The following is a 27,334-nucleotide window of genomic DNA, read 5'->3' as shown; positions in this document are numbered from 1 at the left end:
AGTGCCAGGCAGGAACCATCCCTGGACAGGACATCATTCCATCATCGCAAGGCACACTCAGACTGGGATGATGTAGACACACCAATGAACCTAAAGTACACAACTTGGGGATGTGGGAGGAAACTGGAGTACCCAGAGAAAATCCATGCAGACATGAGAATGTGCAAACTCCACAGACAGCGGCCCTAGCCAGGAACTAATTTTTTTCATCAACATTATAACAAAACAACACTGAACAAAATGAATTTATGTGTGGACCTAATAGGAGATAAGATGCTGCCATAGTGGAATAAGTGGAAGGGGGACAGTACTAGAGTTAAATATACCAGGTGAGAGCAGTATGTGCCCTAAGTTATAATCATGACAAAGGGGAGAAACGCTGAAAGAGTCAGAAAACATTTAATAGGCAGAATCTAGATAATACAGTAGACAACCTAAGAAGAAAGAGTCAAAGATGATGCCCACGTTCCTGACTTGGGCAACTGCTCAGATGTTGCCATGCACTAAGAAAGCAAACGTATCAAGATAATGAGAAGATAAGTCACAGAGAGGGAGAAAATATTTGCAAAAGATGCCTAATAAAAGACTGTTGTTTGAGATATATGAAGAAATATTAAAAGTCAACAATAAAAAAGCAAACAGCCTGATTTTGTAAATGGGCAAAAGATACAAAAAAAATCTCTGTGATCTCTCCTAGATTCCCTATTCCGACACAAAAAAAGATAGGGAAGACATCCTTTGCCTCTGTCATCAAGAGACTTACCTCTAAACTTCTGACCCTTTTTGTGACTAAAAAGTCAATAGATACATCACTAAAACGTTACGTTCCAAGACAGAAGGGATTATGTTTTATTGTATTTCCACTGCCTAAAACAGCAGCACCAAGTAGGCATTAAAATACTTAATAAACTACTACTTACAACTAGTAAAAACAGCAAAGCATGAGACAGTTGTGTAACACTCTAATCCAGAGATAAACCCAACCAAATATATAAGTTCCATATATAATAAAGGAACTGGTTGGGCGTGGTGGTTCATGCCTATAATCCCAGCACTTTGGGAGGCTGAGGCCAGCGGATCACTTGAGATCAGGAGTTCATGACAAGCCTGGCCAATATGGCAAAATCAGCTCTCTACTAAAAATACAAAAATTAGCCAGGCGTGGTGGCACACACCTGTAACCCCAGTTCCTTGGGAGGATAAGGTATGAGAATCACTTGAACCCAGGAGGCGGAGGCTGCAGTGAGCCAAGATGGCACCACTATACTCCAGCATGGGTGACAGAGACAGAGTCTGTCTCATCCCCCAAAAGAAGTAGTAAATTAGAAGATCAAATAGCCATTAGGTGTGAACTATTTAAATAAACTACAGTACTTGCATTTGATAAAATACTGTAGTCATTAAAGAATGATATATCTATATTAGAAATGATTTCTGAGCCACACTACTGATTAAAACAAAGCAATTTTACAACACCACATATATAAAACATGTTTTTATTAAAAATACATGCTACCCAGAAGCTTCTTAGCCAACAATATGACACAAATATAGATTTACAGGTATGAACTAAAAAGCAAACGCAGGTAAAGAAGACGACTTGATTTTTACTGGTGAATCCAATTTTCTTGACTCTGAATTCCCATGTAACTCTGGGTAGAAAACTAAACCTTGTCACTTTCAAAAAATAATGAAATCCAGGGCAGGGCCACTGGCACAAGCAGTATCTAGTACTTTCTCTGGTTGGGGACAAACAACTAATCTGCAGGTATCACTCAATGTACTCCAAGTAGCTTCCTGGCACAGCTGACAATATAGTTACTTCCATGTCCCATACCAAATCACCACATACCAGATGCTATCCCTTCCTTCTGTTAGGCAGCCTCTTCAAGCTAGCATATCAATTCATTCATTATGGTGCACTGTGTTCACAGGAAATAAGAATCTACTTTATATGAAACTTACCTCCTTCAGGAAAGGACTGAAAGAGAAATGCACCTTGTTTTCACACTCTCTTTTACTCTCCACATTAGAATTCTCCCTTCCCTTTCTTTCACCAAATTCTTCATCTCCTTCTAATGCCTCTTTGCTCCTATTGGAATCACTTTGGTCTCTTGGATATAAGAAATTTACAGCCTAGTTCTTTGTATACCTGTCTCAACATTATACTTCCAGTTGATCCATGGGAGGTGGGAAGGGAGATAGCCCAAGAGCAGCAAGAACAGATATACTTCTTCAGTGAGTGTAGGAGCACATCTTCACAGACTTCTCAAGGCATTTATGTCTACCACATGTAGGATTTCTGATGAATACGACCTCTTTATGTAACTGTTCAAAAAAACTGTTTCTTTTTTTAAAAGAACAATACATACCATTTTTCAATCAGGAGGGGGGAAAAAGTCTTTTATTTTGCAAAAACAGTTAAGTAGGTAGAGAATTTTGAAAAATTACTAAGTACAAAACATGAAAGATGCACAAATATTTTCCTATTTTTATTGGTAATGCACTTAAGAAAATGTACTTCCATTTGCTATTAACAATACTCATCAACCTCACAGTTTTCAGACTGCACTAAGTATTTTCCATACTAATAAAAACAAAATCTACATAAAAGACTAGTAGTTACAACCTCAACATGCCAAAGAGTACTTACTAATTTTGGATTCTCCTGTCTGCCTCATAAGTTACCTACATTGAAAAAATAAAATTCACACTTCTGAGAGCTATGGTTGCTTCTAGTACAGGAGACCAAGCACTTGACTTAGTATTCAAATCCTGTTCCTCTTGAAAGTAACTCCAATCTGACCAAATGTGATAGAGGACAGGTTCAGGAGACAGACAAACTGTATACAAATCCTGGCTCAGTTGCGTTCACTTGCTGTAAAGCAATGTAAACATGATGCATGAATTCATTGCTCAAGATCTGGAACCATTTTAGGAACCTTCAATTTTCTCTGGCACATAATCATATCTAAAAATATTAGATATAATAAATCTTCTGAGGACAAAAGATACAAATAAAAGGGGGAAGCAACTTAAATAATCTTATAGTCTACAATGAATAGAAAAAACCTCCAGTTTACAGCTTTCCAAACACATAGTGCCAACTGAGATGGTACCACAAGTACAATTTTGCTTAGACCTCAAGGCTCTAGGCAAAATTACAAATAAGGTAAAGTTTGCTGTGAGGTCCACCACCTTCTTCTCTGGAACTCCTCCGAGCTACAATCCCCTACTACTAGAAACACACACATATACTCTCACCAACCTACTCTTTTCCCTAGTTTCTGGAAACATAGTGCCTCTACCAGACTACTCTTTGGCTATCAATTGCAATAGCAAATTTTACCTAATATAGCAAAATTTACCTAGTACCTAAGGTATTAGTAAGGCTTCCAGTGTTTATTCCCTCCTCTGCCCTTCATTCACTTTTACCTAAAGAGCGAGGAAATAGCATACATATTAACATTGCAGTGTTTATTTCCTACCAACGTCACTTCCTTTCCTGACTTGGAAAATAACTTCAGAAGATGTAGTAAAAAAGAATCCTCACTTGGAAAGCAATGATGTATAGTCAAAGCAAACTCTGGAAAACTCTGAATCTCATACTTCAAAAGAGGGAAGCCACCTGTACAATAGGTAATGTCAATACAAAACCTGTCAAGAAAAAATACAATATGGATAATCTCCATATAGAGAAGAATGTGCTATATTGATTGGTTTTGCTTCATAGATAAGGAGTAGGAAGTACAACAAGAGGATAAAAACTGAAATACATATGCAAATGGTGGGGGAATCTCAAAGGGTATATCTACTCTTCATCTATTAAGACAGTCAAAGACACATAATTTTGATTGCATTAACAAAAACAACTAAAAAGATAATCAACAAAATTCACAAACCACTCCTTCATACTGTAATATATCCATATAGTAATCTGGTTATCATGGCTGTGGCCACTATCATGATTTGAAAACAGAAAGCAATTTACTTGTATTCCGTAGACTCAAAGGTCGCAAAGAATAATAAAAACCAGGTGAGAAGTCAAGAACTTCGTTTCATTTCTCAAATGAAACAGGCAGGTTACCTAATCACCAAATTCCTAAACACAGTAATAATTCTGCTTAAGCTAATTAAAATCTAAGGAATATACTTATTTTTAATTTAACATTCAGGATTTCCAGAAGCATATAAAATTAGTATCTCCTAGTTTACAGGAGCATAATCAGACAATATGGAAAAGTGGTATTACTAAAGAATAAGGAAAATAATGATTAAATGTTTATCTGGTATATACTGCCAACTATTTTAGCTTTGACTAATTTTAGGCTTACATTTTAAAAAATAGTCTAGAAATGACTGATTTAGATTTTAACCTAACAAAATGGCCTACCATACTCCTGAAGTATTTTTGGTTATTTTGAATATAAGTAATAATATATAAGGAATATCCAGGAAAAACTACTTCGAGTCATTTGATTTTCCTTTTTATTGTGATTAAATGAAACTGGGTATTCACTAAAGCACTTAAGTTCAAAGAAAAATGACCAACAAGAAAAATTGTCCTTAATATGAAATCAATACATATTGTCTAAGTGTCAATAGACCAAAATCAACAAGGAAAACAAAAATGACAGATATAGCAGGACTACTTTGAAAGTTTCTAAACTTCTCTCTGCAACTATGCTTTTTGTTACACAATAGCTTTCTACATTTTGGACAAAGGAACTTCCTATTTAAACTATTCCTCCTGCATTTAGAGAAGGCAAAAGTAGAAATGGGGTGGGGGAAGTTACATAAATTCACTGTCGATGGCATCCTACTCCTTTCCTTTTTTCTATCTAGGAATGTAAATGAGAGCCAAGTGAAGTACAGTGGAAAAAAATGCTTAAGAACTTTTCTCTTTATTCATTCTTTCAGACATACCACAATGATTGAAATGAAACGAAAATAACCCAATATTTTATAATGGTCACATTTTTCATAATAGTTTTGTTAATCTAAAAAATGTCATTTCCACCTTCAGGCCTAGACGAAGGGGTTTAAGAACAAGAACTGCAAGAAAATGAGGGCTAATGTGTTTACAACTTCTTCTAACTGAAAAAACATCAGGCTTACATGGGAAATTCTCTCTCAAGAATGCTGGACTCCTTGAGGCCACAGATGAGAGTGACACAGTAGGCAAGTCATGCTGGGTCCCAAGGAGCAAGAGCAGGAGATATCCCAGAAGGCCAGTTCTGGTACTCAACTTTCCTGATACCTAGTTTATTATATCTACGGTAGTGACCAATCTGAAATACCTTAACCGAAACAAAATGTATTAACTCCTAAAGGGGAAAAATAAGAATTTAACTTTCCAGATTAAGTGCAAGGCAAACATTAACATGGTTTATATATAATGATGTATTGAATTTCTTGAATTTGTATTTACAGTGTGAAGAATAGTATATAAAACGGGGAAATGGTACAAATAATTCCATTTAAAAGATTTGTTTTATAGAAAACAGTCTTTAAAGCTATCTACCAAGTTCTAAACATGGAAGAAAGCTGAGGGAGGGTTATAAAGAAAGAAAGGTACTTTTCACAATGGATACTTCTATACTGCTTTGACTTTTATTTCGACATGTATTATTTCTGTGATTTAAAATAAAATAAAAGATTTGGTGTGCCTACAATAACAGTGTTATGTCACATTGTTACAGGGCATTTGGAAAAAGACACATATGCTGTGTGAGTACACTTCATCAAATCTAAATCCTTATATATTTTTTCTAGTGTTACCTATCTAAAGTATTTCTCCAACTCACTGAATATAGTCTATGTGGAATTCAGAATAGTATTATCTAAAATAAGTCACAGAATGAATTACTCTTAATATGTGTAGAAGAGTTAATGCTTTAACAGTATGTAACAGAAAACATACAATGATGTATCATCAATAACTATACACAACGTTGGCATTCTTCCAACTGTATTTTATTTTTATTTTTTACTTATTTTCAAGGAAAATTTATTTCTTGCTTAAGCAACATATTCAACACAAGTGGAAATCGAGATCTGTTCTTTTTTCTAAATAAAAATTGCATATACTTACGGTATATAACATCTTTTGACATATGTGTAGATAGTGAAATGATTACTACAGTCAAGCTAATTAACATCTACCATTTTCATTACAATTCCCAATTAGCAAGTAAACTTGTCTTCCATTTAATATTCCAATATCTGCAAGGTTTTCTCCCTTAATCTGTCTCCAATTAATGAAAGTAAATCAAACATCAAAGAGTTCTCTAAATGAACTATTATAAAACTAACTCTTGAGCCATTCTATTCAAGTCGCCAATACATTTCTATAAATACTGGAAAACATCACTGAGATCCATCCAAAAGATCTAACAGTTTCATAAAGTAAAAGGTTTTTAAAACTAAACACCACATAACACCAAATTGTCGTTTCCTTTACTTAAATATTTCTTCTTATGAAACTGGAATACCAACAGTAAAAAATTAAATCAGCATTCTTCTAAAAAAACAATGTGGTCTTTTTTTAAAAATGAATGAGACTTTCCAAAGTAGCTATATACATTCATCAGATTATCTTCTTATTCTTCATACTGCTAATTTTTCAAATAGCTTTAAAAAAGATTTTAATTATATTTAAAGATCTAATGTCTAATTAGTTATTTAATCTATGGAAATCTGCAAATAAACTGAAAATAAGCATTTTTAAATACAAGATACTTTTTCAAACTAACTTTTTAAAAATCTTTTTTCTAAATGAAGAGAAAAAACTTGCTAAGAATTTAGGTTGAAACCACAAAAAACATCTGAGTGATTTTTATTCATTTGTCAGCTTCCTGAAAAACTTACTGGGTAATTTTTGTTTTCTTCTTCCTGATTATATCAAAAAGTCTAACACTTTATATCAAGGTCAAGAAAGTCTTCAAAAGGGATCAAAATTTCATTTTAAATTTAAAAATATAAGTAACAGCAGTTCACTTACCAGCACCTGAGACATCTTCTGTTAACATATCCACTTATTTTTTAAAGCAGCAAAATAAAAACATTATAACAGTAACAGGTTGTATAGTAAGTGGTACCACCTCCAGGATCACTACAAAGCTCACAAAAACAAACTGCTTCACTATTCACAGACTGAATCCCCTTATCCACAAATACTGTCCTGCTAACACTCTTTTAAGTACAGCTAATAAAAATACTTTAACCTTCTCTGATATCATTCTGCTGATATTGCTCTGCTTTTTCCATGACTCTCTGTGCTCCCGCGCTTGTAAAATTCACTACCAAATGCACCTTCTAAGTATTCCTCCTTACCTGCTCCTCCCCAACTTCCTCAGTGATCAGACTCTACACCCTTTTATATGAAAGTCAGCAGTGAACAGAGTCCACCAATAATTATTAAACGTCTACAATTAGTCACTTGCTCTGTTAGGTTATCTTTTTTTTTCTGAGGTAGACTTTCGCTCATCGCCCAGGCTGGAGTGCAATGGCGTGATCTCGGCTCACTGCAATCTCCACCTCCCAGGTTCAAGCAATTCTCCTGCCTCAGCCTCCCAAGTAGCTAGGATTACAGGCATGCATCACCACGCCCAGCTAATTTTGTATTTTTAGTAGAGACAGCATTTCTCTATGTTGGTAAGGCTGGTCTCGAACTCCCAAACTCAGGTGATCTGCCCGCCTCGGCCTCCCCAAGTGCTGGGATTACAGGCATGAGTGTTATCTTAAATCTCATGTGTTATCTTAACCTTCAGAAGCAAGTCATAACTTAAAGGGTATCAACTATGTTTATTACCTTTTTGCTGAACGCAAATCTATTCTTCTTTTTTAATGGTAATATTTAAACTTCCAAACACTGGCTTAACAACAACAGATTATAAACAGCTATTACTATGCCATTTCTTTTCTGAGATGGCGTCTCACTCTGCAACCCAGGCTGGAGTGCAGTGGTGCGATCTCGGCTCACTGCAAATTCCACCTCCCGGGTTCAAGTAATTCTCCTGTCTCAGCCTCCTGAGTAGCTGGAATTATAGGCGCCCACCACCACACCCAGCTAATTTTTGTATATTTAGTACAGACATGGTTTCACCATGTTGGCAAAGCTGGTCTCAAACTCCTGACCTCAGGTGATCCACCCACCTTGACCTCCTAAAATGCTGGGATTACAGGCGTGAGCCACCATGCCTGGCCTACTATGCCATTTCTAATAGAAAAGAACTTTTATAATTATGGGTATTTAGACTGAGTAAACCTTACTTATGAGCAAGATAAGCAACTGTTATGGATGTGCATTACAAGCATCACCATCTAGAATCTTCCCTTACAGAAAGATGGAGTAGATGTTTCCCTATTCTTCCTGCTAAATATAGTTTAAAGCTCTGGACCTTACATACGTAAAAAATAAATAATTAATTAAATTTTGAAAAGAAGGCAGACCAGCCAGGGACAGGAACTGAGCAAGTTCCTCAGAATCTGAGGAACAATACAGCAGTGAATTCACTAATATTCTTTTTGCCTATATCCCAGGCTAGGTACTGGAGAAGTCTGCAATCTAGAAATGCCAATGCAAGCAGAGAAGAAGAAAAAAAAAACTCCAAGAAAAGCCCACTAGTGTTGGCCCTAGCCAAATGACGAGGAAAACAGGCAGACTGGCAAGACAGAGAGCTCTTAGACAATAACCACTCTGCCACAGTCAAACACTACAGGGACAAAAAAAAAAACTGTAGCACCAGTCCTACCCATGGTAGCAATGACCAAGAAGGGAACCTAGACTTCCTCATCAGGCTGTAATAAGGCACCCCAATCACCAACACAGACCCCATTTTCGTCCCCAACCACCAACCACCAGCAGTATGGTTGCCAGAAAAGGCCAAGTATACAGCCGGGACTTTCCTCTACACTAGATGAAAACAAACCACACCTTCCTTCCCCCTGCTGGCTGTCAGCGGAGGCCATATGGACAGCACTAATGAAGTACATCTGCCTCTCCAGCCAAGGCAGGTATCAGTGGAAACGTAGTGGGGAGCCCCACCCCACAACTGTTAACAGAGATCAAGTGAGGCACTGGACTTTGACACAACTCATTTTACTTTTTTCAGCATAGAGTCCCTCTTTAGGAAAACAAAGCTTATATTTAGACCCAAGGTCCTCAACCAATATTGACTGTTATAAATATTTTTACCACTAATACTTCTACCAGGATTTGAACACAAATCTTCAACTTTTAATAATGAGGCCCCAGAGATATCTGCTTTATTCCCAGTCTCAGTAACTAAAACAACTTTCCATAGTCAATTTAGCCCCTTATCTAAAATGAACTACTTTTTTCCATTCCAAAGGACTCAACAAAAAAAGATCATTTCCACAGATCATTTTTCTAAATACAAGACTTTAATTCCACAGAAAAGACCTAACAAAATTTGTTTTGCCCTAAGAAGTTAGAACTTATACTCAAATCCTAACACACTAAAACCTTTTTTACTATCTAGTTTAAGCAAATAGACTAATCAAGCTAACTGCTAGTTCCACATTTTCTCATTTTAACTATTTTCCTCTTTATTTTTCTCCTTCCTTGAAAACTACTAACTTCTTTTAAAAGGGCAATTAGAAAAGTTCTGCATTTTTTCCTATTTTATTGTTAATACTTAACAGTATATTATAGGCATTCAAAAAAATTTGTTGACTAATTTAATAATTTAGGTGATTTTCTTTTCCAATTTCTCCTTTCAGATATGAATGAGCACTTCTTGAGCAAGAAAATAACAGAATGAAATAATAAATTTCACTATATATCTACATGCAAGGAATATACATACAAAATCTAATTGCTACCAACAATCCTAACAGGGGAGATTCCCTGCTTTGACACAGGAAGAAACTCATGCTCTAGAGTAAAGCATTTTTAGAAAGAATACACAACAGGTACTTGTGTGGATACAGTGGCAAGAGCACACAGTGATCAAAAGACGTCAAACAGAGGTCTAGACATCCTGATTCCAAAGGCCATACGCCTGTCACAACGCCAAGCTATCTTCTTCCTGAAGTAGCTCTAGTAGAGTAGTTGGAAACCCAAACCATCACATGCAGCCTACCTTTTCTAATTTCAGGGATCCTTCTCAAAGGGAATTGATTCTTTATCTACTCTGCATTCTCCTGTGTTTTACTGGCCAAATCTTGTCAGAGATGTTATTCTAGATCACCCAACTTAAGGTATCAATGACATTTTCCACCTCCCCATCATTTTCTGTTCAAAATGCTTATGGCTATCAAAAATTAACTTTATCTTATTTGTTTATTCTTTTGCATAGTTGTCTGCCCCCCTATTAGGACATAAACTCATTAAAAAAGAGTGAACTTACCTGTGTTATTCACAATTGTGTTCCTGCCACCTATAAAAAGTCCTAGCGCAAGGAACCTCAGTAAATATCTGAATAAATAAATGAGTGGCAAATAGGTAAGAATAAAACAACTGAATTGGAACACCAAGAGGCAGAGCGTAGGGATGGATATGCCACAGTACTACCACGTCTCTTACTAAAAAATACCACAACAGAGAGCACCTGGGGAATTCAGACTCTTTTCAGGAATATTGAAGAGACCCACTATCTAAATAAAACTGAAAAGCCTGTCACAACTATTGCAAAAAGGGACATGTAGTTGATTTTTAAAAAGATGTACACCAACTAGAACATTCACACATTGCTGATGGAAATGTGAAATGGGACAATCACTCTAGAATACAGTTTTGCAGTTTCTTATATATCCCAGCAATCCCACTCCCAAGTATTACTCAAAAGAAATGAAAATATATGTTCACACAAAGAGGCATATATCAATGTTTATGACAGCTTTACCCATGATATCCAGAAACGGAAAACAATCTAAATATCCATCAACAGGTAAAAAGAGGATAAACACTGTGGTATACATAAAACAGAATGCTTCTTAGCAATAAAAAGAAACTAGTGCTACATTCCACATGGCTGAATCTCTAAAAGATCATACACAGCAAAGGAGAGCAGACACAAAAAAGACAATCATTATTAATTACACTAAATTCTTGTAAAAGCAAAACTAATCTAGAATGACAAAAAGCGTATCAGTGGGTGCCACTAGCTCGCAAGGCACAAATGCAATAGAACAAAAGTTTTTGCAGATAATGAACGTTCCAATATCTTAATGTTATGCTAGCTGCACAGGTATATGCCTTTGTCAAAAATCACAGAAATACACTTTAAAATGGGTGTATTTTACTCTGTAAATCGTAACTCAATATTCTGATTTTTAAAATTCAAATCTGATCATTTCACTGTTCTCTTTGAGGTCTCCCATTTTCCTCAGAATAAAGGGGGGAAAACCTTTGTAACAACCCCAGTATATATATACATATAAACACACTTAAGGACACACACTCAGAACCTCCTCCAACAACACCTGACACAAAAGTTTTACAAAACAATATTTAACCTCTACCTTGGGGGATAAACTGACATTTTCTATTCAACTTCATTCCACTCCATCTTATTTATGTAAAATGCTGATCACAACACATTAAATTTAGTAAGCAATTAACTCTGGACCAGTCACTGTCTACTAGATTAAATGCTTAATGCATCATCTTAATGCACCATCTTAATGCACTGGACACTCATAACACTGTAAGACAAATACTATTAATATCCCTTTATTCAGCAGATAGAGGTGGTGGTAAAAATCTCATAAATACTAAATAACTTACCAGGGAGACACAAGTCTGCCAGGCTCCAAATCTAAATACCTAAACTATATACCAAATTGTCTATATCCACCAAAAGATCTAAAAGATGATAAAGAAATATCATGAAGACTTGGCAACTGTTATTAGTCTGTTCTTGTGTTGCTATAAAGAAGTATCTGAGGCTATGTAATTTATTTTAAAAAGAGGTTTAGGGCCAGGCGCGGTGGCTCATGCCTGCAAACCCAGCACTTTGGGAGATCAAGGCAGGCATATCACCTGAGCCCAGGAGTTCAAGACCAGCCTGGGCAACATGGCAAACCCAATCTCCATTAGCCAGGCATGGTGGCACACACCTGTAGTCGCAGCTACTTGTTAGGCTGAGGTGAGAGGATCACTTGAGCCCAGAATACTGATGCTGCAGTGAGCCATGATTGCACCACTGCACTCCAGATTGGGTGACAGAGTGAGAAACTGTCTCAAAAAAAAAAAAAAAGAGGTTTAATTGGCTCACAGTTCTGCAAGCTATACAAGCATGGCTCCAGCATCTCTTCCTGGTGATGGCCTGAGGAAGCTTCCAATCATGGCAGAAGAAGAAAGGGGAGCAGGTGTATCACATCGTGAGAGCAGGAACAAGAGAAAGAGGAGGAAGGTTCCAAACTCTTTTAAATAACCAGATCCCAAGTGAACTGGGTGAGAATTCATTTATTACCAAGGGCGTGGTGCTAAATCATTCATGACAGATCCACCCCCATAGGTCATTCACCTCCCACCAGGCCCCACTTCCCATATTAGGAATCACATTTCAACATGAGATTTGGAGGGGACAACTATTAGCAACTAATTCATATTGGCAGAAATAAAAAACTACAGAACTGATACACACTGAAGTGCTGCACTAAATGTAGAATCATATGCTACGATCTAACTTTTTTTTTTTTGAGACGGAATCTTGCTCTGTCGCCCAGGCTGGAGTGCAGTGGCACAATCTTTGCTCAATGCAAGCTCCGCCTCCCGGGTTCACAGCATTCTCCTGCCTCAGCCTCATGAGTAGCTGGGACTACAGGCGCCACCACGCCCGGCTAACTTTTTGTATTTTTAGTACAGACGGGGTTTCACCGTGTTAGCCAGGATGGTCTCGATCTCCTGACCTCGTGATCTGCCCACCTCACCCTCCCAAAGTGCTGGGATTACAGGTGGCTATGATCTAACTTTAATAAAGAATAACAGTTAATTGTCCATGACTTTCCTATTTACATCTCAATTACTCTGAAACTAAAAATCTCAGCCTCTAGTGTCCTTTCTGTTTTCCAACTTTTCATAAGCAAACTAAAACATCATTTGTCACTCGCACTGAAAAAAAATGGGAAGTATATAAATGGTAAAATTTATTTTATTTGGTGTCATCTCTAACTTTCTGTTCCAGTATTACGGCCCAATTCTAACCAATTCAGGATCTTCTCTCAATCCAGAAGCTATAAAATCAAGTAAACAAAGCATCTATTGCACATCATGAAAACAACTTCATGAGTACCAGTAAACACATACACTTGGTGTGATAGGCATTACTAATGCTCACCAGTGTTTCTAGTTTTACTGCCCTTTTGCGTATATAGCAAGATAGTATTTTTCTGCCCCTTTGATGGTACACATGACGACATCATTGCTGTGATCAATGAAATGCAAAAGTAATGTGTACCACTTCCACAGGGAAGCATTTAAAACTGGAATGTGATTTTCTATGCTCTGTTGCTCTGCCCTTAAAAATTACAAAAGCACAGATTGATAAGGACTTGCCACAAGACTAAAACAGCCCAGACGGTTGTGCTGCCACATGAAAAGTAGCACAGAGACCTGGCTAGCTGGACCAAACAAACAAACTCTGCATGAAAGGATGTAGTCCTTCCTTGTGCTATGCCACCACTAAGATTTTGATGTTAGTACCCCAATGTAAGCTATCCTGTCTTACAAAATGAACTTCCTAATTTCCTTAAACTATATAATAAAATATTGGTTTTCAGCAAAATTTCCAGGGATGGAGGTAGAACACAATGATTAAATCCATTTTACAAAGTTATCTAGAAACAACTATGCATTTCAAACCCAGCTTCATTTTCTAATTACCTGTATTTTTACTTTTTTTCCATATATTTTGCATTCCATCTTTAGTCTTTGAAATTCCCTTATGTCAAATGTCTTTCTTCTGAAATTTGTTTAGTTCAAAAAAAAAATTTACTTCCATCAAATTGCAATTTGAGAAAACAGTTCGATTTTTTTTTCCTTTTCCAGAGTCAATTCTAAAAGTGATCAAAAACATTTTTAATTTTATAATGCTAAGATCTTTCAACTATGCTGATGCTACTGGAAAATTTCAATGACTAGGATTTATATCACTTGCCCTTAGAGTCTCAAAAGCACAGGACGTTACAGAATGATCAGATTTCTCTAATAACCAGCACATGCCATTGATGCATTTTTTCATCTAAAAAGAGCCCTGACATTGGCCTGTCATAGAGTTAACTACTATCAAGTCTTTAGCCCATATTACCAGCGAGACTTTGGGTAAGAATGACCATTCCCTACACCTAATTTTCAAAGACATGAGAATAAAGTGAAGTAACGTATGTGAACATGCAAAGTATTCACACAGACATAAAGTGTTATTAGCCCATTATCTATCCCTTCACTTCCACTCTCAATGTAGCACTCTGATCTCTATTATACTTTATAGCCCCAACTCTCTTTTCTGGAAAACCTTTCCTTCTCATTCAGATTTATTACATAATTTTAAATATCTTTAAGCAATCTTCAAAATATAATGTATGCCCTACCCAAGGTTTTAGTCTTAAATCCCATTACTCCCCCATAAGAAAACTTTCATTCAGCCAAAGTAGTTTACCTAATTATCTTTTTACCATAAATTATCTAATACCTTTGCCAGACCTACAATGCACTCAGTGCTCTAACTGTCTACCTTAAGGACCAACTGTTACTTTTTTTTTTTTTTTTTTTCAAGAAAAAAAAACCAGCCTGTCACCCAGGCTAGAGTGCAGTGGTGTGATCTTGGCTCACTGCAACCTCCGCCTCCTGGGTTCAAGTGATTCTCCTGCCTCAGCCTCCCCAGTAGCTGGGATTACAGGTGCGTGCCACCATGCCCGGCTAATTTTTGTATTTTGAGTAGAGACTGAGTTTCACCATGTTGGCCAGGCTGGTCACCAACTCCTGACCTCAGGTGATCCACCTGCCTCGGCCTCCCAAAGGGATGGGATTACAGGTGTGAGCCACTGCACCCAGCCTAGTTTTACTTTTAATCCCCTTTCTGAAAGATATTTTTTCAAAGATTCTGTAGCACCTATCATCTTATCACATGTCTGCCATTCAGTCATGTAAGGCATTACCATTTATCCTCTTTTACACTGGTATTTCCCCCAATAAATTGTGGGAAAGATTCTTCCCACCACACCCCAAAGTATGTCACAGCCAACTGCTAAGCATTTGTTTACCGGAATGTGTTTTATCTCAATTACAAAGTAGCAACTCCAATGACCAAGTGCCAAATATGAACCAGCTAAGACATTGATACTGAATCAAAGTTACACCCACAAATAAATCTTTATTCTCTACTTTCGTCTAAAACATTGAAGTTAAGAATGTAGTAATATCTGCTAAGTTAGCCTGGTTTCTCCTCAATTTTAGCTTACTTCTTAAACATAACAAATTAATAAGATATAGTTTATGAATTGTAGCTACAAAATAAAAATAAAATGACTTAAAAAAAAATCAATGAAGTAGACTATTCATTATCTTTCCAAGTGAAAAACATTTAATCATACTAAACACAAAAAAGATTGATGACATACTAAAAATAAAAATTTACAACTAATAGTAAAGTTGTTTATACATAGACAAGTCACAGAAAGCATTTATGAAGAATAAAAGACACATAAGCAGAAAGAAGACAAAAGTCTAGTGGTTAGAATACATAGAGAACTACTAGAAATTAACTAGAATGTGGACAAGAACTCAAAGGAAAAATAGAAGAAATATCTGAACAAGCTGTACACAAGGAAATGAAACGTGAAAAGATGTCTAGCTTCACTAGTAATCATGAAAATGAAACACCACAACATGGTGGATACTACTGTACATCTGTAAGGTTGCCCCCCCCCGCCAAAAAAATTTTTTTTAAAGTTTTATGGTATTAGATGTTTTTAAATTGGCATAATTACTTGAGAGAGAAATCCAAAAACATCTAGTATAGTTGAACATGTGCACACCCTAGGAGTCAGCAAATCTTCAGTTATACACATACCCCAAAAAAGATGTTTACTGAAGTTCTAATAGCTAAAAATTTCTTCATAGCTAAAAATTGAAAAACAGTACTAAATATCCAAAAAATATGTAATACTTAGCCGGACAATGGAATACTATGCAGAGATTAGAAAGTAACTAGGGCCGGGCGCGGTGGCTCAAGCCTGTAATCCTAGCACTTTGGGAGGCCGAGACGGGCGGATCACGAGGTCAGGAGATCGAGACCATCCTGGCTAACACGGTGAAACCCCGTCTCTACTAAAAACTACAAAAAACTAGCCGGGCGAGGTGGCAGGCGCCTGTAGTCCCAGCTACTCGGGAGGCTGAGGCAGGAGAATGGCATGAGCCCGGGAGGCGGAGCTTGCAGTGAGCTGAGATCCGGCCACTGCACTCCAGCCTGGGTGACAGAGCGAGACTCCGTCTCAAAAAAAAAAAAAAAAAAAAAAAAGTAACTAGTAGTAAAGGAGTCTCTCCTGTAATACTGTATGTACAGTCTTAAAACACTGCATTCTGGGAGAAAAAAAAACACTAAAATACCACTTATTATGTGAAAACTTCAGAATCAAACACTAAAAATACCAGTGACTATACAAAAAACAGAGTTTGCAGATCACTCTAAACCTATGCAACTTTGGGAACTCAACACTATAAACGAAAACAAATAATAATTAGAACCTACAAAGATAGGCAATAACTGCCCAAGCAGTCATGACTGAAGAATTCTTCAGTAGCTATTAAAAATGTAAAACAAAAAACAATTAAGTAGGAATGTTGGTTGGCTTATGGATGCTGAGACAGTGAAGGTGAGCACCAGGATTTAAGAGCCCTCAATGCCAGAACTGTAAACTTTGAGGAAGATATCCTTAGAGATACAGATGGTTACTTAAAAAAAAAAAGATTAAGATACAAAAGAACTCCAAGCTGCTTCCCTTTTCTTGCCGAAATCATAATCCTACTATCTTTATTACTGCTCTTACCTAGAAAATAAACGAACACACTTTCTCATTGTCTTGACGTCATTCTCTCTACTAATTACCTATAAGCTAACTAGTGTTATAAAACCCATTTGTAACAGATGCAACTATATTATGTATCCATGTTGAAATCTCACCTTAAATATAAAGAAAAGGTGCAATGTGATACAATTATGTAAATGTCTAAATCACACAAAATACTATTTGTTTATGCACAGGCAAATAGGTGTAAAACTATGGACTAAAGGATACATACAGGTTAAGAACACAGGTGGTCCTGCAAAGGAAGAGAAATGAGAAGATGATGAGAACTCAACTTCAACTGTAATGTTCTCTTTATTACAAAGTAACACTGATGCAAGATGGCTAAATGATAATATTCTGTACATTAAGTTCATAGATCCTTGTGTTCAATATCCTTTGTAAAATACTTTTAAAACTGGAAGATAAACACGTTGCAAAGGGACAATGAAATGGGCATAAGTTTGTCACAAAACAAATATACGGTGTCTAAAGTTTTTCATAATAAGCCACAAAAACAATTTGGCATTTCTATTCATCTTCCAGTCCAATTTGACTATCATGGTTCTTCAGTATAGCTATCTGAAATAGTAATAGGGACATGAGTTTTTTACAAGAAGCCTAGTTCCACCAACCACACTCCATATTCACAGATTTACAAAATAACATGCACCTTTGTGTGTGTGTGTTTTTTTGAGACTGAGTCTCGTTCTGCAACCCAGGCTGGAGTGCAGTGGTGCGATCTCGGCTCACTGCAACCTCCGCCTCCCACGTTCAAGCAATTCTCCTGCCTCAGTCTCCCAGATGTCTGGGACCTGGGAGTCACCACTTCCATGCCACCACTCCCAGCTAATTTTTTGTATTTTTAGTAGAGACGAGGTTTCACTGAGTTAGCCAGGATGAACATGCACCTTAATGTCCCAATAGGAAGCTTATTTTCAATGGACAGTGAATTTTAAATTACAGCTTTCCCCTGATTTTTAACATACACATCTTAAGTGATAAAGCCAACTACCTTATTAATTTGTGTATTATCCATTGCTGTTGATCACCTATGGTAATTTTTTTTTTAATAAAAGTTTAGCTTTGGAATAAAAAGATTTACAGAAGAGTTACAAAGGTAGTGGAAAGTTCCCACAGTCTTAATTCAGTTTTACCTAATGTTAACAGCATGTATAACCACATTCCACTTCAAAACTGAGAAATTAACACTGGTATATTATTATTAAACTACTGACTGTATGTGGATTTAATCAATTTTTCCACTAATGTCCTTTTTCTGTTTCAGAATCCAATCTAGGAAACCAAAATGTATTTGGTCATTATTTCTCCTTTGCCTCTTCTGGTCAATGTCAGTTTCTCAGGATTTCCTTGTTTTTCATGACCTTGACATTTCTGAAGAGTATTGGTCAGGTATTTTGTAGAATGTCTCTCAATTTAGTTTGTCTGAGGTTTTCCCCAACCAGGCTCACGGACTTGGGGGAAGAATACCACAGAGGTGAAGGGAATACATGGTATCAATACAACCTATCACTGGTGACATTAACCTGGATCACTTGGTAAAGGCAGTACTTGCAAAGTTTCTCCATTATAAAGCTACTAAGCTACCATTTCTTCCTTTCCATCTATTCCTTTTTTTTTTTTTTGAGACACAGTCTCACTCTGTCACCTGGCTGGAGTGCAGGGGCACTATCTCAGCTCATTGCAACCTCCACCTCCCGGGTTCAAGCAATTCTCCTGCCTCAGCCTCCTGAGTAGCTAGAACTACAGGCGCATGCCACCATGCCCAGCTAATTTTTGTATTTTTAGTAGAGACAGGGTTTCACCATGCTGGCCAGGATGGTCTCGATCTCTTGACCTCGTAATCCGCCCGCCTCAGCCTCCCAAAGTGCTGGGATTACAGGCTTGAGCCACCGCGCCTGGCTCTATCTATTCTTTAGTCTATTCCATACCCGAGGAAAGCTTTTGGAAGGGAGACAGGGGGGTGTGCGGAAAAGGAAGTAAGTATTTAGAATTATCACCTGGAATTTTTGTTTCAATTTATCCTTTCTCCCCTGTTTATTCAACCATTTATTTATATCAATATGGACTCATGTATACTTATGCTCTATTTTACATAATAATCAAACACTAGATTATTGTGCTGCTCAAACTGTTCCAGCTCTAGATATTGGGAGCTCCTTCAGGTTGGGTTCTAAGTCGCTTTGACATAGGCCCACCTTCTGTTTTTTTAATCACTTAATTTTCTGCCACCACAACATGCTCCAGGCTTATCTTGTATCTTCATTACCCCAAACACTAGAATCAGTCATTTCTCCAAGGAGTCCTTCCTTTTATCAGAGTGGTATTTGGAAATTAAGATCTGGGCAATGGATGTACTCAAGGCTACTGAGGTACTGCTTCTAGGCCCTCTGAGCAATATGAGCTGAGGAATACATATATTTGTGTGTGCACGCTAACCCACATATATAAACACACACACATACATACACAAAACTATTCCTGTATCTACCTATACATGTTTTAACTAAACATAAATTCACACTGCTGTCTCTGACTATAATCTAGTAACCTGTGGTTAATTTTTAATCCCAGATTAAACTTTTCTCTATTACCTACCATACTCATAAACTATATACTCTGCTAGCAGGCATTTCATTAAATTTAACTTCTAGTATTAGTTATACTGAAACAGGAAAGAAAAATGTATTTCAAAATGGAGTCACGTGATAAATCATTCCTAGTAGTAGAAATATACATTAGCACACACTCAAGAGAGCTATATAAATACTTCGTATTTAACTTTTAACTTATTTTTGAAATCAGTGTTCCGTAACTGCAATAAATTTTCTCTAAAAAGCCATTTTTCTTTCCAAAACAAAACAAAAAAATGTATTAGAGCCCATCTTACTGTAGTCCATCAAAATACCACTTTAAAGTGGAGAAAACAGGGAAATTATGTGATTTGTCTAATACCATACTGCCAGCAAAGGGCAAAGCTGGAACTTGACTGCATTTAAATGCAGTTATTCTGACTTCAGTTTCCATGGTAACTGCATGACAATCTATTATAGATCAAAAAAAGAAGTAAATTCATAAAACAAAAAATAAAGTGACCTTGCTCCAAATATTCAATTCCCTACTATAGCCGCTCTCAGTTGTTTCAAGAGCTAAAATATAGTTAAAGTGCAGTTACTTCACCTCTGAAAACAGATACAGGCATACCTCGTTTTACTCCACTTAGCTTCACTGCACATCACAGATAACTGAATTTTTTTAAACAAATTGAAGGTCTGTGCAACGCTGTGTCAAGCAAGCCCATCAATGCCATTTTTCCAATAGCATGTGCTCCTTTTGTGTTTCTGTATTACCTTTTTGTCATTCTTGCAATATTTCAAACTTCTTCATTGTGTCTGTTACGATGATCTGTGATTAGTGATCTTTAATGTTACCATTTTAATTGTTTTGAGGTACCTCAAACTGTGTCCTTATAAGACAGTAAATTTAATAAATATTGTGTGTCTTCTAACTGTTCCACCAACTGGTCATTTCTTACCCTTTCCCGCTCCTCAGGGCTCCCTATTCTCTGAGACACAATAATACTGAAATCAGACTAATGAATAACCCTACAACAACCTCTAGTATTCAAGTGAAAGGAAGAATCACACATCTCTGAGTTAAATCAAAAGCTAGAAATGACTAAGTTTAGTGAGGAAGTAATGTTGGAAGCTGAGATAGGCTAAAAGCTAGGCTCCTGCAACTAACAGCCAAGTTGCAAATACAAAGACAAAGTTCTTGAAGGAAATTAAAAGTGCTACTCCAGTAAACACATGAATGATAAGAAAGTAAAACAGTCTTATTGTTGATATGAAGAAAGTTTGAGGCCAGGCTCATACCTGTAATCCCAGCACTCTGGGAGGCCGAGGCAAGAGGATCACCTGAGGTCAGGAGATCAAGACCAGCCTGGCCAACATGGTGAAACCCTATCTCTAATACGAATACAAAAATTAGCTGGGCATGGTGGCAGGCGCCTGTAATCCCAGCTACTCAGGAGACTGGGTAGGAGAATCACTTGAACCTGGGAGACAGAGGTTGCAGTGAGCCAAGATCACGCCATTGCACTCCACCCTGGGCAACAGAGAGAGACTCTGTCTCCAAAAAAAAAAAAATGTGAGTCATTAGATAGAAGATCAAACCAGCCACAACTTTTCCTTAAGCTAAAGTCTAATCTAACCCTAATTCTCTTCAATTCACTGAATACAGAGAGGTCAGGAAGTTGCAGAAGAACTGTTTGAAGCTAACAGAGGATGGTTCATGAGGTTCAAGGAAAGAAGTCATTTCTATAACATAAAAGTGCAAGATGAAGCAGCTAGTGCTGACAGAGAAGCTGCAGCAAGTTAACCAGAAGATCTAGCTAAGATCACTGATGAAGGTGGCTATGCTAAATGGATTTTCAATGGAGACGAAAACTTCCATTGGAAAAAGGTGCCACCTAGGACTTTCGTAAGTAGAAAGAAGTCAAAGCCTAGCTTCAAAGCTTCAAAGGACAGGCTCACTCTCTTGCTAGGGTCTAATGCAGCTGGTACTTCAAGTGGAAGTCATTGCTTATTCACCATTCTGAGAATCCAAGGGTCCTTAAGAATTACGCTACATCAGCTGGGCGCAGTGGCTCACGCCTGTAATCCCAGCATTTTGGGAGGCCGAGGCAGGCGGATCACGAGGTCGGGAGATCAAGACCATCCTATTTAACATGGTGAAACCCTGTCTCTACTAAAAATACAAAAAATTAGCCAGGCGCGGTGGCAGGAGCCTGTAGTCCCAGCTACTCAGGAGGCTGAGACAGGAGAATGGCGTGAACCCGGGAGGCGGAACTTGCAGTGAGCCGAGATCATGCCACTGCAGTCTAGCCTGGGTGAGAGAGCAAGACTCCGCCTCAAAAAAAAAGAATTATGCTACATCTATTCTGCCTAAGCTCTATAAATGGAAAACCAAAGCCTAGATGACAGCACATCTATTTACAGCATGGCTTATTGAGTACTATAAGCCCAATGTTGAGACCTACTGCAGAAAGATTCTTTTCAAAATACTAATGCATATTGATGATGCATCTGATCAACCAAGAGTTCTGTTGGAAATGTACAAGAAGATGAATGTTGTTTTCATGTCTGCTAACATAATACCCATTTTGCAGCCCATTGATCAAAGAGTATTTCAACTTTCAAGTATTCTTATTTAAGAAATACATTTTGGCCAGGCGCAGTGGCTCACACCTGTAATCCCCACACTTTGGGAGGCCAAGGCGGGCAGATCACAAGGTCACGAGTTTGAGACCAGTCTAGCCAACATAGTGAAAGCCCGTCTCTACTAAAAATACAAACAATTAGCTAGGCATGGTGGTGGGAGCCTGTAATCCCAGCTACTGGGGAGGCGAGGAGAATCGCTTGAACCTGAAAGGCGGAGGTTGCAGTGAGCCAAGATCACCCCACTAAACTCCAGCCCACATTTCGTAAGGCTATTGCTGCCATAGATAGTGATTTTTCTGCTCAATCTGGACAAAGTAAATTGAAAACCTTCTGGAAAGGTTTCTAGAGTCACCATTCTAGATGCCATTAATAACATTTGTGATTCATGAGAGGAGGTAAAAATATCAACATTAATGGGAGTTTGGAAGAAACAGATCACAACCCTAAAGGATGACTTTGAAGGGTTCAAGAGTAAGTGGGGGAAGTAACTGTAGATGTGGTGAAAATAGAGAACTAGAATTAGAAGTGAAGCATAAGATGTGACTGAATTACTGCAACCTTGTGATAAAATTTGAACACATGAGGAGTTGCTTCCTATGGATGAGCAAAGAAAGTGGCTTCTTGAGCTGGAATCTACTCCTGGTGAAGACACTGTGAATATTGTTGAAATGACAATGAAGGATTCAAAATATTACATAAACTTAGTTGACAAAGCAGAAGGAGGGTTTGAAAGGACTGACTACAATTTTGAAATATCTACTGTGAGTAAAATGTTATCAAACAGTGTCACATGCTACAGGGAAATCTTTCACTAAATGAGCAAACTGATGCAGCAAACTTCATTGTTGTCTCATCTTAAGAAACTGCCACAACCACCCCAGCCTTCAGCAACCACTAAGTCAACGGCCATCAACATCAAGACAAGATCCTACACCAGCAAAAAGATGGTGACTCACTGAAGGCTCAGATGATCGTTAGCAATCTTTAGCAATATTTTAAAATTAACATATCCACATTGCTTTTTTTTATATAATGCGATTGAACTTGATATCCATTATAGAGGTATTTGGACTGTATTTTCTCAAATATTACATAGAAAACATTTATCTAAAACATTTTAATTTTAAAAGTATATCTATTTCTTAACATTTAAAGATTAAATCCTATGAAGCAACAGCTAGAAATTTAACTGAAAATACTTACCTTAACAAAATTATCAGGGAACATTCCTCTTCTCCCATTTAGTTCTCCTTCTAGCCATCCTTCCTCCTGTAGCTTTTTCACATTCCTGATGATTTCTCCAACTCGAATAGTTAATTCATCGTCATGTACAGCATCATAGTCATACTCCACAATATAGTCAACTAAAAAAGGGGGAAAAACGAAATGTCTAAAATCTAATTCACAAAATACTATAAACTATATTAATAAACTTATAACTACGGAATCTATTTAGCAACAATATTTAATACCACAAAGACATCAGCAAGGCTTGTTTCAATTACTTTAAATATTTGGCTACATCAGCAAATTTCTTGAATACCTTAGTATAGAGTACAACACAGCTATTAAGTGGGAGCCTCAAAAGAAAAATAATGCATAATTCATGCCATCAGACACTCTTACAATCACATGCATATCCTTTGTAGCAGACAGACTCTGAGGTGGTCTCCATGATCCCTACTTCCTCATATTCATGTCCTTATGTAATTCTCTCTTTGACTGCCAATGTGACCTGTGATTGACTTCTAACCAACAGAATATGACGCATAATGTCTCACACTTGTAATCCCAGCACTTTGGGAGGTCGAGGCAGACAGATCACTTAAATCAGGAGTTTGGGTCTGGTGCAGTGGGTCACACCTGTAATCCCAGAACTTTGGGAGGCCGAGGCGGGTGGATCACGAGGTCAAGAGATGGAGACCATCCTGGCCAACTTGGTGAAATCCCGTCTCTACTAAAAATACAAAAATTAGCCAGGTGTGGTGGTGGGCACCTGTAATCCGAGCTACTCAGGAGGCTGAAGTAGAAGAATCACTTGAACCTGAGAGGCAGAAGTTGCAGTGAGCCGAGAACGCGCCACTGCGCTCCAGACTGGCGATAGAGGGAGACTCAGTCTCAAGAAAAAAACAAAAAAAAAAACTCAGGAGTTCGAGACCAGCCTGGGCAACACAACAAAACCCCGTTTCTACAAAAATGCAAAAACTAGCCAGACATGGTAGTGTGCGCCTGTAGTCCCAGCTACTTGGGAGCACTGCTTGACCCAGGAGGTCGAGGCATCAGTGAGCCTAGCCTGTGCAACAGACTCAAAAAAACAAAAAAAAAAACTCAGGAGTTCGAGACCAGCCTGGGCAACACAACAAAACCCCGTTTCTACAAAAATGCAAAAACTAGCCAGACATGGTAGTGTGCGCCTGTAGTCCCAGCTACTTGGGAGCACTGCTTGACCCAGGAGGTCGAGGCATCAGTGAGCCTAGCCTGTGCAACAGACTCAAAAAAACAAAAAAAAAGATGATGACAAAGACAATGCTTTGTATGTAATTACCTAAGGCTGTAATGCATATCTTAATAGGAGACTTTTTCCCTTGCTGGCTTTCAAGACACAAGCTGCTATGCTGTAAGCTAACCTACAGAGAGGGCCACAAGCAAGCAACTTAAGAAGGTCTCTGACTGACATCAGGAAACTGAGGCCCTTACTCCCACAACCCAAAAGTAAATGAATGATACGAACGAACACATGAGCTTGGAAGCAGACCCTTCCCCAATAGAGCCCCAAATGTGAACCCAACCCTGGCCAACATCTTCAGTGCAACCTAGAAGAGGACCCAGCTGGCCATGCCCAGACTCTTAAACCACAGAAACTATTAGCTAATAAATACATATAGTTCTAAACTACTAAGTTTGTGTTACTACTGTATGTAAAAACAGAAAACAAACTCTAAAGTGAAGGTTAATATATATTTAATTTACCTCTTTTAATAACAGGATTTTAGATTACGGGATCACGTAAGCGTATTTTAGTATTTTACAAGGTTCCATTTTTAAAAAGCATTAACAGCTTTCCTGCTCAAGATAGCAGACTAGCCATATCCCCATTCATCTTTTCTTCCTCTACAAGACTGATTAAAAAGAAAATACACACACACACACCAACCACCACAACAACAATCACAACCACAAACACCAAAAAAAAAAGGGAAGTGAGTATGGTCAGACACTGTTGTTTGTTAAACCAAGAGCCATTCCCACATTGCCCATTCCCCTCCTTTCTTTCTCATAGAACCTTAATTTTGTTCAGTATTTTGAGACCCTGTATTTTACAGGCGAAGATTCTCTCAGCCCCAGCGGGTTAGATATTCACTAGTCTAGGTATGTACTGCTCAGACACTAAGTACAATCAGGTCAGCTGAAAAATCTTGTGTTTAAATGCGAACTACAGTTGAGTAAGTGCCAGGATATCTAATTTCTAAAGAGGCAAAGGTCTAGAGATAGTCTACGTATAGCAACCTTAATCACATACAATTAAACATACACAGTGAATGGTTTTCAAATAAGCATGGGATGAATGAATTCTTTTCATTTTCATTTTTTTAATAGAGATGGGGGTCTGGCTATATTTATATTGCTCAGCCTGGTCTCAAACTCCTGGGCTCAAGCAATCCTCCCACCTCACCCTCCCAAAGTGCTAGGATTACAGGCGTGAGCAACCATGCCCAGCCAAGATGAATGAACTCTAACTTTCTTCTGGGAAGGTTTTATTTGACTTTAAAAACAAAATACAGGCTGGACTCGGTGGCTCATGCCTATAATCCCAGCACTTTGGGAGGCCAAGGCAGGAGGATCACAAGGTCAAGAGATCAAGACCAACCTGGCTAACACGGTGAAATCCCATCTCCACTAAAAACATAAAAAATTAGCTGGGTGTGGTGCTGGGTGCCTGTAGTATCAGCTCTCAGGAGGCTGAGGCAGGAGAATGGCATGAACCCGGAAGGCGGAGGTTGACGTGAGCTGAGATCACGCCACTGCACAGCAGCTTGGGCGACAGAGCGAGACTCCATCTCAAAAAAAAAACAAGGAAGGAATGGCCTTCTGTAGACTTTGAATGTTCTTTAATTAGAATTTGATACCCACAATTGCTATAACCACTTGAGACCAGAAGAACAGCAGATACCTGATTAAGATGGATGAGAAAAAAGATGAAAGTGACCTGGATCTTTGCTGGATTCATCAAACTGCTAGATTAACCACCTTTAACTATAATATCTTCAGATTTGCTACATGAAGTAGTTTCTTAACTTTTTAGACAGGATGTCTATTTGCAGCTGAAAACATCCCAACATGATTTAAGGGACCCAGCAAGAAATGTGTTTTGAGCAAGACCTCAAAAACACCAGAAATTCAGAAAACATAGGTTCACATGAAATGCATGCAGGGCTAAAATAAGGGAAATTACTCAATCTCTATATCAACCACAATAATTCAATGAGATAAAATGCTAAATAGTATGGCATTTTCCTTCCAAAGCAAAAAACTGAGGGGTTAATCTACAAAAAGTAAAAATAAAAAATAGCTTAGGGAAACTAGTACAGCTATTATGGATGAATGCTGGTTTCTCAGAGCAATGAATACTGAGAAATTCAGAGGCCCCCAAAGCAATGGGCAGTTCCTGACTTGCTAATTCCAAAATAAAATTCTTAACATCTGCAGGAGCAGTGCCTCAGGCCTGTAATCCCAGCACTTTGGGAGGCTGAGGTGGGCAGATCACCCGAGGTCACGAGTTCAAGACCAGCCTGGCCGATATGGTGAAACTCAGTCTCTACTAAAAACACAAAAATTAGCCAGGTATGGTGGCAGGAGCCTGTAATCCCAGCAACTCGGGAGGCTGGGGCAGAAGAATGGCTTGAACCCGGGAGGCAGAGGCTGCAGTGAGCCGAGGTCACGCCATTGTGACAGAGAAGACTCTGTCTCAAAAACAACAACAACAAAACTCTTAACTCCTATCCACATAAACAGAGTTCCCAATTAGCTTTTTATCCATTTATTATTTACTCTTA

At 37.9% G+C, this 27,334-nt stretch overlaps 1 protein-coding gene across 2 annotated transcripts in view; it reads right to left on the bottom strand.

The window, feature by feature from the left end:
- Positions 1–27,334, bottom strand: part of CD2AP (CD2 associated protein) — a 156,626-nt gene that overhangs the window by 101,555 nt on the left and 27,737 nt on the right. For both annotated transcript variants that reach the window (XM_033217393.1, XM_033217395.1), the window contains exon 2: positions 23,484–23,644. In XM_033217393.1, coding sequence (XP_033073284.1) covers positions 23,484–23,644 — 161 coding nt within the window. The remainder of the gene's footprint in view (positions 1–23,483; positions 23,645–27,334) is intronic.

Source organism: Trachypithecus francoisi, unplaced genomic scaffold (assembly GCF_009764315.1).
Source record: "Trachypithecus francoisi isolate TF-2019V2 unplaced genomic scaffold, Tfra_2.0 Lachesis_group10, whole genome shotgun sequence".
Taxonomy (NCBI): domain Eukaryota; kingdom Metazoa; phylum Chordata; class Mammalia; order Primates; family Cercopithecidae; genus Trachypithecus; species Trachypithecus francoisi.
The sequence above is the reverse complement of the archived record's forward strand: the minus strand, read 5'-3'. Positions and strand labels throughout refer to the sequence as shown.